Source organism: Heptranchias perlo, chromosome 28, assembly GCF_035084215.1.
Source record: "Heptranchias perlo isolate sHepPer1 chromosome 28, sHepPer1.hap1, whole genome shotgun sequence".
NCBI classification, from domain to species: Eukaryota; Metazoa; Chordata; class Chondrichthyes; order Hexanchiformes; family Hexanchidae; genus Heptranchias; species Heptranchias perlo.
The window spans coordinates 21081142-21097149 of NC_090352.1; the positions used below are offsets into that span (position 1 = coordinate 21081142).

At 38.7% G+C, this 16008-nt stretch overlaps 1 protein-coding gene across 6 annotated transcripts in view; it reads right to left on the reverse strand.

Moving 5' to 3' along the window:
* Positions 1–4434: 4434 nt before the first annotated feature.
* Positions 4435–16008, reverse strand: part of LOC137344912 (rab effector Noc2-like) — a 162086-nt gene continuing 150512 nt past the window's right edge. For 5 of the 6 annotated variants that reach the window (XM_068008192.1, XM_068008187.1, XM_068008191.1 and 2 more), the window contains 3 exons: positions 9957–10085; positions 7925–8113; positions 4435–4579 (listed from right to left, as the gene is read on the reverse strand). In XM_068008192.1, coding sequence (XP_067864293.1) covers positions 4569–4579; positions 7925–8113; positions 9957–10085 — 329 coding nt within the window. In that variant the 3' untranslated portion in view covers positions 4435–4568. The remainder of the gene's footprint in view (positions 4580–7924; positions 8114–9956; positions 10086–16008) is intronic. The other variant, XM_068008193.1, reaches the window with a different exon arrangement.

Here is a 16008-nt window from a genome sequence, read left to right on the forward strand (position 1 = left end):
GCCTTTTAGGAGTGAAATCAGGAAGCACCTTTTGACACAAAGGGTAATGAAAATCTGAAATTTTCTCCCCCAAAAGACTGTGGATACTGTATCAATAGAAATTTTTAAGATTAAAATTGATAGATTTTTGTTAGGTAAGGGTATCAAGAGATTTGGAGCAAAGGTGGGTTAATGGAATCAAGGTACAGGTCAGCCATGATCTAACAGAATGACAGAATAGACTCAATGGTATAAACTCCTGTTCCTATGCTGCTGGAGACTAAATTGGAGTACATATTACTCATATTGCTATAGGTCAGTTTCAATATTTAATGTGAAAATGAAAATGTTACTGTGAATATCTTCAACTCATTTGCAAGAATATGATTTTTTTTTCTCTTGTCGTTCTTGTGGCCATACTTAACAGTGAAATCCAGGCAGAAATCCAGGTGGCTGGCATATGTTTTCCTGGTTTGACTTTTATCACTGCAGATGTGGATATCCAGATGGAGTCAGTGCAAGGTGTTTCAATCAACCGTGCTGTTATTGGGTAGACAAGGTAGATGCTGAGGGGTTGTTTCCCCTGGCTGGAGAGTCTAGAACTAGGGACATAGTCTCAGGATAAGGGGTCAGCCATTTAGGACTGAGATGGGGAGAAATTTTTCCACTCAGAGGGTTGTGAATCTTTGGAATTCTCTACCCCAAAGGGCTGTGGATGCTCTGTCGTTGAGTATATTCAAGGCTGAGATAGATAGATTTTTGGATTCTAAGGGAATCAAGGGATAGGGGAATAGGGCGGGAAAGTGGAGTTGAGGTCGAAGATCAGCTACGATCTTATTGAATGGCAGAACAGGCTTGAGAGGCTGTATGGCCTACTCCTGCTCCTATTTCTTACGTTCTCTCTGATTTGCACAGCACAGATGAGGTCTGTGTCGAGCACTGTGTTGAAGCACGTTTCAGGCAAGACACTTGCAAAGTATTTGGGAACTTAGTGTACTTGATCAGGTCTGCTATCCTGGTAATATGCAAAGGTCAGACAAAACCAATTAGCCAGGGCTAGATTACTGTAAAAATAATGGTACCATATTTCCAAAGCAAGTTTACTTACACAGCCCTCGCAATTCAGTGTCAAAAGCAAGTGCTTAGAAAAGAGTAAAGAATTTTATATTCCTGTCTAATCTGTCAGGTTCCAATCAGTTGGGGATACTTTGAGATGAAGCATTTGTTGGATCTCAAGACTGTGTTATTTAATGAAGAAAAATAGTTGCAACCTCTTGCAGTTTATTCCTGGCTAAAATCCTACCAACAGATTCTCTTAGAATTAATTAATTTACCTCTGGAATCAAAATTTTAAAACAACTAAAAATAACAGAAAAGAAATGGATTAATCTTACAATATATAATAGTTTTTGATTTTGAAGTAGCTCATGCCATCCAGGATTAAAATAGTAATGCCCTGTTCAAAGCACTGCCTTGTATAGATTTCAAGGGTTGCAGACATTTAATCTAAAATAGCATTTTTTCCAAACAGTTTTGCAACATGGCTAATCTGGATTTATGGGATGTGATGCACAACCACATGCCTTCTATGTGTGTGCACCAAACACAGACTAACCCTACTGCATAAAATCAGAATTAGACTAGAATTTTTCCCTCTTAACAAATGATAATTTCAGTATTAAATACAAATGTCAGATCCGATTCATAATCAGAACACGGGATAATGTTTTGATTTCTGCATATTTAAAGTAAAATGCTAGGGATCTGATCTATGGACTCTTAATTCGGTTGAAAATATAGCTTTTGTTAAGCAGAAATCAGCCCTGATGTGACCATTTTGCTAACTCTGCTCAACCTTCAAATCTAAATTGGCTGTAATAGTCAGTGATTGAAACTAAATATTCAAGAGTCTCATGTGGATAGCAGTAGCAAATGATGTGTTAACTTAATAACATACACATTTACAAAGTTTTCTTCAACAACAAAGGATAATCAAAATTCACAGCCATTCACAGAGAATAGTCCTTTTCAGGCACAGGGGTCCCCCTCATAGGCAGATCCATGCATCACTACTTGATTGTTGCCAGTCAGCCATACTGAAGATCCAAACTACATCTGAATGTGTTTGGATCCCACTGATTTCTGACTTCAAATACTGTACTTTGATCTATTATGGTCTAATTTTTCCAGTGAGTCTCACATATTAGTTTACAGGAATTTCATGTTTTGTGCTTCTAACTATAAAATAAAAACTCAACTCGTTTGTTTGATATCAGTATTGCTATTTTACTCCAAAAAAAATCATTATTGCCTGTAGTGATTTGACCTCACTAAGTATCGTTAGTGTGTACAACTCAGACACTTTAGCACCAGCATCAATGGTATGTCTGTAAAATAAATTATTTAACAGGTTTTTAAATGAAAAGTTTATTTGAAAAAGGAAAAATACAGGTTACTTCGAGTGAATCTCAATTTCTAGCTGGGTAGTAACAGTGCTAAACGCTAGATAAAAGGAGCAGCATTGATGTGACTGAAGTGGTTTATTAGCCCCCAAGGGCTCTGATCTTCTAAACTCAGCTCTAAAGCATCCACCTTGCATAGATAAGTTCATTCTAAGAGCAATTCAGCTAAAATGTGGAAAGAAGTATGCTCAGTAGGTTTGGAACTGTGGCAAGCTGTTACCTCAAAACACAAGGCTAAATTAACCTGAAGACACTTTTCTCCCCCTTTGCATGAAATTACCATCCCATCGTTTGGAAGATTAACATCCATAATGCATGCTGATAAATATCAGCAGTCATCAGCATTCCATAAAGCATTAATGTCTACATGTAATTATTTCATTATGCAAGTGTTCAGCAGGGAAATTAAAAATAACAAGAAAAAAAAGCTTTGAATGATTTGATTATTTCTAACACTGAAGACATCCCTTCCTCACATTGTGCAATACTATAACTACAGTCCTTGATTTACAAAGGAAAATTATCTAGCATTCCAAGTAATAGTAATGCTTACCATTAGTCCTTCCACTTCTGTTATCATGGGTGAAAAGCTTCTTTCATTTTACCTGATTCACAGCGATGTTTTGTTTCCTTAAACTTCATATCGCCCTTGGTGAAGTCAGTGAAACATATTTTGAGGAGATTTTTCCATTGAAGGGAACTGCAACTGGATTTTGATTCCAAAGATTAACATTACACCAGTTTATTTTCCCTTTACAAACTATGCTATATTTTGCAAAACAATTTATGGTCATCTGGACCAATCATTTCACACATAGGGTTATTGTACAAAAAAAATCACATTAAGACAAATGTCTTAATGTCTCTCCATTTATTGACTTTTCAATACATTCTAGTCCTGAAAATTTCCTAGATTTAAGTGAATAATTTACTAAATTTGTCTTAAAAGGTAAAGAAGAGATCAGAACTTGTTTGAAAGACTAATAATCCTTACAATGCCACCAGGTTATTTATTCAGGATATAATCTCATCGCTTAAGCTACCAATAGTTCATTGGATGGTATCAGGCCTCTGTTTAATGCATAAAAACCAGATCAAAGATTGAGCTGGATGAGCTTATGGATGGGATGGGCCTCAACAGGCTAAAAACCAGCCTCTGGAGTCAGTTTTCCGCCAAAGACGGAATGAATTGGCTCAATCCAAAACAGACAGTGGGATTCAAAAGCAAGAAGAAAACAGAATAGAAAGCTATTTTACATTTAGTGGAAAAGTAAAGATCTAACATGAATTATCTGATGAATTAGAAATTAGAAATGTTGAAAAAGGAGAGAAAGGGGCTAAACAGAAGACAGCACACACATAAGTGATTACACTACCTTTTAAACATATTCTTAGAATTTATTTTAGCAGTTTCAAATAGTGGTTTATTTCAGCATCACAGTGTGCATCAGATTAGGTTAAATAATGGCTGGTCCAAGAATTACCCATGACCTGTGGCAATCTAACAGTTAACATGCCCAACTGCAAATACTGGACAATCCAGCCACAAAACAGAGATTTTGGCTTCTCCAAAATCCCTTCTTAGGAATGAAGTGCAAAATCTAAATGGAACCATATTTTTCAAATAGCCACAAAAAAAAAATCAAAGTTAAATCCTACCCAATAGCCAGCTACTCACTCTGAAACTGCACAGGCACTTTAAAAAAAACTATTTGGGGTTTTCAGTCTCAGTGACATGTAGCAACCAAAGCTTTGCAGCAGCCAACCAGGACTGTGGTGTTCAACTCTAGGGCTCAAAAAGAATTTGCAAGCTTGCAAACCTCATGAATAAAATAGATTAAATAACTGGAGCATACTAGATTCTGCTATGAATTATTACAGCAAAGATTTTTATCCCCCCTAACCCCAATCTACATGTGCTCCCTAGCTAGAAGTCCAGTAAATTAACTGCTCTGGACTTAAAGCTGTGTGATCAAAAAAAAGACTCAAGGACTTGTATCAGGTTTGCACAATTCTTTTATTCATATGACATCAGAATCAACAGCTCCAACCCGGGCGTCTTGGGAAGGAGAACAGGGGCAGTCCTTGGATGACAGAGATTGGGAGGATGCCTGGACCCTGGCCCACTCAATGACAACCTGTAGCAGACATAAAGAAATTCAATTTAAAACACTTCACAAAGCATGTATTACTCCCGATAAATTAAGCTGTAACATGTCACCCCCGTGCTTGAAGGGCTATAAGCAGCAAATAACTTTTTAAAAAATTTACATTGGATCCTAAAAAGGTCATAAAACTGTTGTCAGTTGGGATTAAAAAGGCAAATGCAATGCTTTCCATAATAATATCCATGAAGCTAATTCATTGCTTGTGGAGGTTTTTTTTTATTAGGCCTTTCCCAGAACACTTTCCACCTATATTTGTAAATCATTACTTCATGGTGGTCTGCCATTGCACACTAACAAAATGGAAGAACAATGACGTCATTCAATAACGCAATGATGCCAAAATCTTTGGTCTACAATAGTCAAAATGATTATGTTTTCACTCCTGTTGGCATGAGAAGTTTGGATCTATTTTACAATATATATTGCAATAAGGTTGAAGTTCTTATTCTATAGAAGCTTTAATTGTAGAGCCCTTAGCAATTATATTGATACCGTTACTTCAATTTAATGAGTCACTTATACTCTCAGAATTAAAATAAATACAACAGTGCAGTATGTGGGCCAAATGCAATCGTGATGGTCATAGTTGTGCTCCCTTTATCTGTTCTTACTGAGAAATGCTCGAGTATAACAATTGTTACATAATGTATATATTTTCCTTCTGTTACTGTGACGGCAGATTAAATGTACCTTTCTGACTGTGAAACGTAGATAGAATTTAAAAATAAAAATACGACTACTAGGCATTGATTCCTGACTTACAAGTGTTGTGCGTAGCCATTATTCTGTGGCATTGCTGTGAAACATGTTGATTTCCACATTGCAATAAATTGAAAGTCAGTGTTTACAATTAACATTTAAATAGCAACACTAATAATGGTTGTCAAGTTGTTTTGGCAATGACTGTAAATCGCATCATTATTGCCATGGCGAAATAAGCCCTAAAATAAATATGCACTACATACAAAGTGGTACTTTGATTACGGTCACTAATTACATTTTTAAAATACAGACGAACAGAGGTGATTTCCAAGGGGGTAGCAATTAAAGAGGCAACAAGCACAATTTCATATTTTTGTCTCCAGTACTACACAAAGAAATACTGCATTGCGCTTTAGCACAAGGTCAGAATGTAGCACCTGCCTGCACCAAAACACTGACATGCTTGGCACATCTTTATACTGCACCAATTAGGCATCTCTGCAAAACACAAGCAAATAATGGAATTGTTGCAAATATGTTTACAACTCAATTTGCTGCAAAGTGAACTTTGTTCAAAAAACCATTTCCTATCATTTTTATATTTACTTAAATGAGTTTTATATCATGAGGTAGACTCTTCTCTATCCAGCCTTTTAAAAATGAATTACAAGTTACTTTACAGGACTTACACCTCCATTTCTCAACTATAAGAATCTGACTGTTTATATTCAGGCTGCACCCAAACATGTCTTTGGGATTGCTCTCCTTTTTGCTCCAGTGTTGCCCTGGAGCAAAAACAGCACAAGTTCCGTCAAATCATAAAATAAGATGGAGCAAAACAGACTCTGAGTTAGAAAATGGGCAAATACCCCTTTCTTTAAAAATAATGACTGTATCTGACCTCATATTCTATCAAACACCTTCTAAGGTTTGATAAATTTAAAAATTAACCATGCTTTTAACCAGTTGTTTAGTATGCATATGTCAACATTAATTTGCATATTTTACTTCTACAGTTGTGTTATTTTTATTTATATTGAAATTGAATGTCTTACATGCATAAAATGTGGGGAAGTCTGCATAGTATCAGATAATGACTTTTATTAATGAATGCAGAACATGTCTTGCCTTAAACAATTTGAGGGAACCTTCCATATATTTACCTTTAGAAATACGTACAGAAGAAAAATGTCCATGAAGGTAGCTGCTTTCATTGCAAAGCTATATAGAAAACTGAAGGATAACTTTAAGCATTGATTTTCAGATCGATATAGCCCTTATACAAAAGTTTCATACATAAGAGTGTACATTATTTCCTAGTGAAACACCATCATCCTCTCATGACCATCACAATGACGAAAAATGCTCCCTCTTGCCATGTAACATGTGCAGCTGAGTTCAGCACACTTAAACAGTAACCAGAAGACTCACAGATATGGTCCAAATATAGCAATAATGAAACAAGATGTATATTACACAAAATAAACGTGTTTGGAACAATGTTATGGTTTTATCAAACTACCAGGCATGCTTGATTTCTCATGCTACAAAAGAGACAAATATTATGATGTTAAGTATTATTAGAACTATCATAATGTTCAGATACATTCAGTATATTTTAAAATGTAGTCTCCCAAATATGAGATGACATGATATAATGGCAACAAACACTCGAGTCATTCAAAAGGTAGTTTGATACGGTGTTGGGGTATTGTGGGTTTCTATGGGAGAATGGGCTAGATGGGCCAAATGGCCTCCCTCATCTCTACTTCTTTTGTGATCTTTGTGTTGATCCTTTAGTGTTCAACTGAATCACTGCCTATTTGTTAAACTGATACTACATTGCTGTTTAGTTAAATACTTTTCAAACACATTATCTAAATGATGACTTTTAACATCACTGATGACAACACAAGTTTCTTTTCAGGATTTGCCCCACCATTTCTCAACTTTAATAACCTGACTGTTTATATTCAAACTGGAACCACAAATGTCTCGAGATTGTTCTGCTTTTTACCCCAGTGTTGCCTTGGAGCGAAAACAATGCAAAGTTCTATCAAACCATACTGGGGATAACATGGGGCAAAACAAGCCTGCAAAATGGGCCAAAACCCATTTATTTAAGCTGCAATATTATTTTTCTAATTGGCAATTTCAGATTTGTTACCTGAACCAAACAGCAATCTCAATGAATGCAAATAGCCATCAGCAAATCGGTTATTATAGTAAAATGCAAAGGTACCCCATAAGTTTTCTCATATGAAATGATAAATAGATAAAACAGGGATCAATGCACATAATTTAATACAGGTTTAAATATAGATTTATAAAATGGTTAAGAAAAGGGGTACTGCAAATGTTAATTGTCTTGTATTGTACTGTAGAAATTACTTTTACAGCAATGATACGGTGAAAACATTTCACTTGTGACCTTCACAAATTGAACATTTTCTTCAAACTATATTTTCAGAATAAACTTACAATTGCTGATGTTATCACATTTAAGTTGTGCACTGCAGAAATGTTAAAACTCGGCTTTGACGGTTTAAATTTAATCCCCGCTGAATTACAGAACCGCTGAAGGTAAAATAATGAAACTTATGTGGTACTAACCTAGTGAGTTCTTGTCAAAGTCATTGTTGTAGTCATCACCGAGGACATCACCACCGTAGCTTTCTTTGGCACTTAAACCTCCTCCACGCTCACTACCAAGGCTAGTTCGACTCACAGATAAAGTGTTTGCCAAATGAAGGTTACCCGGAGTTTTACTGGTTGGTGTATTGGCAGGCTCATAGCTAGAAACTGCAACACAATAATCAGCAGCATAGAGTTTAAGGAGGATATCAATTTTAAAAGTTTTTTAACTTCTAATAACATTTTAACCGCCAAGTATCAAACAGACATTTGGTCTAGATGGCTCATGTTGCATTCAGTCTGGGTTGCTTTCTGAATTTAAATAATTCTCAAAGTATTTTCCTAGTCTTTTCCTCCTTTGAAGTTATCCTTCTGAATTTCAAGTTTCCTTTTTAAGGAGGTTATGGAGCTTTAAGCTTGTGAACAAATCGAAAGATGTCAATTCTACCCATAGGTGACCAGCCGAGAGGCCTGCTTTAGTAAAGCAGCCAAGTAATCTGACTAGTTTTCCTTCACCTTGCGAAGTCTTTCCTGATAGTTGTACCCTCTCATCCTTGTAAATCTTTTTTGTACTTTCTCCAGTGCTTCTATATGCTTTTGGTAATATGGAAACCAGAACTGTGTACAGTGCTCTAAGTGTGGTCTATTCAACTAGGCTTCCTAGTAATGATCACTTACAAGGCATCTCAAAATATTTGAGCAGGACGTTCAGTGAGATTCTATCTTGTGGCTATAAAGGTGTGAAGCAAATATTTCTCTTGGCACTTTCACACTTCATCTTAAAAATTGTTCCTGTCTTCCTTGTCCAAGCTCTCTCTCTTATATTTCCATCAGGCGCCAGTCTGCGTAGTTCTGCTGGGATCCGATGCAAAATATGGAAACATGATCACTACGAGTGCAAAGCGTGGGACTGGCTGCCTGCGTTTGGTTTGCTGGTACAAGAGTTCTTCATCTATCTGCAATTTCACAGATCCACATTTCAGTGGGTCTATGATGCTGTCAGATCTTTGTATATTCTGCCATTTATACTTAGCAGTGTGTAGAATGGGTGTATAGTTGGCAAATTAATTTCAATATGTGAGGTGGTGCATTTTGGTAGGAAGAATAAGGAGGCCACATATTGTTTGGATAATAACAATCTAAATAGGGTAAAGGAGCAAAGGGATCTATGGGTACAAATGCACAACTCACTAAAAGTAGCAACGCAGATTAATAAGGCCATAAAAAAGGCAAACCAAGCACAGGGGTTCATTTCTAAAGGGATAAAATTGAAAAGCAGAGAAGCTATGTTAAACTTGTATAGAACCTTGGTTAGACCACACTGAGTACTGTGCACAGTTCTGGTCTCCATAAAAAGGATATAGAGACATTGAGAAGATGCAAAAAAGATTCACAACGATGATACCAGAACTGAGAGGATATACTTATCAGGAAAGGCTGAACAGGCTGGGGCTCTTTTCTCTAGAAAAGAGAAGGCTAAGGGGTGACCTGATAGAGGTCTTTAAGATAATAAAAGGGTTTGATAGGGTAGATGTAGAGAAAATGTTTCCACTTGTGGGAGAGTCCAAAGCTAGAGGTCATAAATATAAAACAGTCACTAATAAGTCCAATAGGGATTCAGGAGAAACTTCTTTACCCAAAGAGTGGTAAATATGTGGAAAATGTTATCACAAGGAGTAGATGAGGCAAATAGCATAGATGCATTTAAGGGGAAGCTAGATAAGCACACGAAGGAGAAAGGAATAGAAGGGTATCCTGATAGGGTTAAACGAAGTAGTGAGGGAGGAAGCTCCTGTTCAGTATAGACCAGTTGGGCTGAATGGTCTGTTTCTGTGTCGTAGACTTGATGTAACTCAATATGTCCAAACATTTCTGGCCAATTTGACCTCCAGTGTAGACGATGGCTGGAGAATTACTTGTTGGAAGATTTTACACTGCTCTAAGGAAAAATACTTTTTCTAACAATTGCTACTTGGAGATAAAGCAAATTCAGAGGAGGAGATTGTTGTACCTTTAATTTTCCTACCTGGCTCCTCTCTTTGTTTTCTCGTCTTGTGATTCTTTGAGCTACTGGCTGAAGCTTTGTCGTCCTGACTAGAGGAACTGCCCTCGGATTCACTTTCACTGTCACTGGAGACAACTAAAACAGGAACAAAAGGTTGATCGCTTTTATAAATGTTCATGACATATTTGCACAACAACAAAATAATGCAGCAGCTACTCAGATAAAGATCCCAGGTTCACAATAAAGGGAGGGAACTGTGGATGAGTGGTGCCAGGGTTAGTTAAAGGATAAGACCCAGTACTGTTGGGTTTTCTTGTTTCTAAAGTTTAGACAGTAGGTTTCATCACAACATGATAGTCACAGAGCTACATAAATTTGTTTTGAACGTAACATGATTCAAATGAATGCAGACAAAATTCAAATCAAAAAGTTGCATCCAACATACTGTTACAAATTGGACATATGAAACAAATAAAATATGGTAACATTATGCTATACAGATACTTTTAGAAGTTATCAAGAGGTACCAGTGATTAGAGACCGAGTGTTTTGTTATTTTCAGCTATATTGATTTCTAATATCTTGACAACTCATGTACACGATAAAAATGTTAATATAAATCATATAAAATTTACACTGATTTATGTATGAGTATCCTGACTGCAATTATTATTAGCAACCCTGTTTATACACAAGGTACACTACAATTTCTCACCCATTCAAAATATTTTAATATGTTCTGAATTACTCAGTTGTGATAACCTTTAGCAGTTATAACTCTCTAAAGCTTACACTGTAGGAGGAAACTATTCAAGGCCTTTATTCCCACTTGTGATTTAAGCCATAGCCTTGTGTGACATTGCTGCCGAGTATAATCAGGCCTGATTCACTCATGGAATTAAATTAATGCCCCGTTATCTCCTGTGGCATATTGTCTATTTTATTTGATGATCAAAGTGTAAAAAGTAAACAGAACAAGTATTTTTCTGCACAAGGTTAAAAGAATGTTAAATATATAAATATAGCAGTTATATATACTGCAATCAACATTTATTAATTATTTTGAAATTAAATGATTATATATTTATGAGATGATACAAAACTTGTATTTGCAATCAAAGTCAGCTTGTCCCTCCACCTATTTATTCTTCGTCGTCCAATCTGTACAGAAAAAAAGAGCTTTGCTCAGTTTACATCCATGTTGGTCTATCTCCTGGCAATTGTTATCTTTCCATTATAACGTCAGAGAGGTTATGGGCTGAAAACAACATACGTGGAGACTCTCTGTGGCATAGATTTCAGGCATCATGCTCTGGAATCCCCTTTCAAAACCTGCCACATTTCTCACCACCTCCTCAAAATCTGACTCCTCTACCATGTCTTTGGTTACCTCTCCTAATTGTCCTTCCTTCTCCTCCTCAGTGTCCAATCCACTTTTGTAAAGTGCCTTGGGATATTTTGCAATGTTAAAGGTATAATTTGTCCTGATCAATACCCCAACCCATTAACAATATCATCAATTCTCAGCCAGATTGCTACGTGGAGAATTCAATCATGGCTTTAAAGAGAAAAACCTCAAGCTCTGAACCATCTCATCCCAAGGAAACGAAGACACAATCCATCAATCCACTCGCCTGACTGGAAAATAATGATGTGGAGATGCCGGTGATGGACTGGGGTGGACAAATGTAAGGAATCTTACAACACCAGGTTATAGTCCAACAAATTTATTTTAAAATCACAAGCTTTCGGAGATTATCTCCTTCGTCAGATGAATGAATGAAAAGGTTCTCAAATCGCATATCTTATACGATGTTGGGACAGCATCACACCAATCAAAAGGTGTCGTTGTTATTCAAACAGGCCAGTCACGGAGAACAGCACGTCCCAGTACACTCGATATACATTGTGTCTTTTACACAGGCAGGCAGAAAGAAACTCAAAATGGTAGAGAGAGAGAGAGAGAATTTTTAAAAACATATAAATTTTTTCCCCCTTTTTGCTGGTGGGGTTACGTGTAGCGTGACATGAACCCAAGATCCCGGTTGAGGCCGTCCTCATGGGTGCGGAACTTGGCTATCAACTTCTGCTCGACGATTTTGCGTTGTCGTGTGTCTCGAAGGCCGCCTTGGAGAACGCTTACCCAAAGATCGGTGGCTGAATGTCCTTGACTGCTAAAGTGTTCCCCGACTGGGAGGGAACCCTCCTGTTTGGCGATTGTTGCGCGGTGTCCGTTCATCCGTTGTCGCAGCGTCTGCATGGTCTCACCAATGTACCATGCTCCGGGGCATCCTTTCCTGCAACGTATGAGGTAAACAACGTTGGCTGAGTCACAGGAGTATGAACCATGTACCTGGTGGGTGGTGTCCTCTCGTGTGATGGTGGTATCCGTGTCGATGATCTGACAAGTCTTGCAGAGTTTGCCGTGGCAGGGTTGTGTGGTGTCGTGGACGCTGTTCTCCTGAAAACTGGGTAACTTGCTGCGAACGATGGTCTGTTTGAGGTTGGGTGGCTGTTTAAAGGCGAGCAGTGGAGGCGTGGGGATGGCCTTAGCGAGGTGTTCGTCGTCATCGATGACATGTTGAAGGCTGCGGAGAACATGGTGTAGTTTCTCCGCTCCAGGGAAGTACTGGACGACGAAGGGTACTCTGTTGATTGCGTCCCGTGTTTGTCTTCTGAGGAGGTCTATGCGATTCTTCGCTGTGGCCCGTCGGAACTGTCGATCGACAAGTCGAGCGTCATATCCCGTTCTTACGAGCGTCATATCCCGTTCTCCCTATGGACAGGCCCTACGAATACACAGGATCTGCTCAGACGAGGAGGAACGCGATGGACACCTACAGACGCTGAAAGACGCCCTCGTAAGAACGGGATATGACGCTCGACTTGTCGATCGACAGTTCCGACGGGCCACAGCGAAGAATCGCATAGACCTCCTCAGAAGACAAACACGGGACGCAACCAACAGAGTACCCTTCGTCGTCCAGTACTTCCCTGGAGCGGAGAAACTACACCATGTTCTCCGCAGCCTTCAACATGTCATCGATGACGACGAACACCTCGCTAAGGCCATCCCCACGCCTCCACTGCTCGCCTTTAAACAGCCACCCAACCTCAAACAGACCATCGTTCGCAGCAAGTTACCCAGTTTTCAGGAGAACAGCGTCCACGACACCACACAACCCTGCCACGGCAACCTCTGCAAGACTTGCCAGATCATCGACACGGATACCACCATCACACGAGAGGACACCACCCACCAGGTACATGGTTCATACTCCTGTGACTCGGCCAACGTTGTTTACCTCATACGTTGCAGGAAAGGATGCCCCGGAGCATGGTACATTGGTGAGACCATGCAGACGCTGCGACAACGGATGAACGGACACCGCGCAACAATCGCCAAACAGGAGGGTTCCCTCCCAGTCGGGGAACACTTTAGCAGTCAAGGACATTCAGCCACCGATCTTTGGGTAAGCGTTCTCCAAGGCAGCCTTCGAGACACAGGACAACGCAAAATCATCGAGCAGAAGTTGATAGCCAAGTTCCGCACCCATGAGGACGGCCTCAACCGGGATCTTGGGTTCATGTCACGCTACACGTAACCCCACCAGCAAAAAGGGGGAAAAAATTTATATGTTTTTTAAAATTCTCTCTCTCTCTCTCTCTACCATTTTGAGTTTCTTTCTGCCTGCCTGTGTAAAAGACACAATGTATATCGAGTGTACTGGGACGTGCTGTTCTCCGTGACTGGCCTGTTTGAATAACAACGACACCTTTTGATTGGTGTGATGCTGTCCCAACATCGTATAAGATATGCGATTTGAGAACCTTTTCATTCATTCATCTGACGAAGGAGATAATCTCCGAAAGCTTGTGATTTTAAAATAAATTTGTTGGACTATAACCTGGTGTTGTAAGATTCCTTACATTGGAAAATAATGAGCACAGGAGTGCAGCAATGGAAGAGCAACAACAAAAAAGGAAATTAGAAAAATAGACAAGGAACGATCCCTCAGTGCAACCAAAAAGCTGATCTCCTGTCTATCCACTCTGACTAGTGCTTCCTAGTCCCCCTTTCAATTATTTCCAGTACAGCACAGGTAACAATTGATCTTAAGATTACATTTAGAATTATCGCCCTAGTCCAGCCATCATTTACTTACTTTCCAAATTCTACTACAGTTCAAAAAGAAAAGACTTGCATTTATATGAATGGCATTTACCATTTCCTATAATGGTACCAGGGATGAGGGACTTCAGTTATGTGGAGACACTGAAGAAGCCGGGGTTGTTCTCCTTAGAACAGAGGTGGTCAGGGGGAGATTTGATAGATGTGTTCAAAATCATGAACGGTTTTGACAGAGTAAATAAGGAGAAACTATTTTCAGTGGCAGAAGGGTCAGTAACCAGAGGTCACAGATTTAAGGTGATCGGCAAAAGAGCCAGAGGTGACATGAGGAAACATTTTTTTACGCAGCGAGTTGTGATGATCTGGAATGCGCTGCCTGGGAGGGTGGTGAACGCAGATTCAATAGTAACATTCATAAGGGAACTGGACAAATACTTGAAGGGAAAAAATTTACAGGGCTGTGGAGAAAGAGCAGAGAAATGGGACTAACTGGATAGCTCTTTCAAAGAGCCAGCACAGGCACTGTGGGCAGAATGTCCTCCTCCTGTGCTGTACCTGCTATGATACTATCATGATACATAGCACCTTTCATGACCTCAGGAAGTCAAAAGTGCGTTACAGCCAAAGAAGTAGTTTTGAAGTGCAGTCACTGTTATGGCAGCCAATTTGCCCACAAACAGCAATGTGATAATGACCACATAATTTGTTTTAGTGATATTGGTTGAGGGATAAATATTGGCCAGGACACTGGGGAGAACTCCCCAGCTCTTCTTTGAAATAGTGCCATGACACCTTTATGTCCATTTGAGAGCGCAGCTAGGGCCTCAGTTTAACATCTCATTCGAAAGACGGCATCTCCGACAGTGCAGCACTTCTTTAGTATTTCACTGGAATGTCAGCCTAGATTTTGTGCTCAAGTCTCTAGAATGGGACTTGAACCCAGCAAATATCAGGGTACAAACCTGGACCCTTCCTAGTCTGTGCAGCTCAATGCTACTAAAAATATTTTGTCTATGAATTGATAAACTTGATAACAAGAAATTTTACAAGTAAAACTCCAAAATATTCATTCATTCCAACTTCTCCACTATTCAGCTGTAGCTTATCACCCTCCAGATAACACCCCACCCCCGGTTGGATGTTTTTCAAAAAACAGCACTGGACGTGATCTATTAAAAAAGTCAACTATACGCAAACATTTCAGTGTTACTAAGAGTTTACAGCTGCAAATTCCCTTCAAATAAAAAGCTTAGGCTGTTCATTGAACTCCAGCTGGTTGGAAATCATTATTTCTATTATCCAACTGAGAGTTTCATCTCTGCCTTATGATGCAAGGGTCAAGAAACAAGAATTTTAGCAAATTTTACATTTGTCAAAGGACAGAATTATTTGTGTGTAAACATATTTAAAGTAAAGTACAATCAGGTACACAAAAATATGTCATAATATCTCCAGCAGTGAGAACCAATGAGGCGTCCATCCTTAATAAAATCAGGTGTGAAACGTTTATCACGTACGTACACACAATCCTTCAATAATTAATAGCACTATAATTGGATGATTCAGTAGATGATGAGTCACATCTCTTCCTGTGTTCTTTCTTTCCAGTTTTTCAACCAGTCTTGTTTGTAATCTCAAGCTGAATGTACTGAGTGCAAATAGATTCCTGGAGTGAGAGTTTGAGAAAGCAACTGAGAAATAGTCATTTATTAATAATTATTTTCTGGCTATTGTTCATTAGGTACGTCAAACACTCAAACAAAGGCAAAGTTATAACTCTGGGGAATATTTTAGATGTTTCATTGCTACTAAGATGCAAATGACAGTCCGGCTAAAAAAGAAATACTGAATAACGACCAAAAAAAAATTAAAGGCCATAAATTATTAGCTGTCAAAATCACTAATACAGCAATTGTAGCACTGACA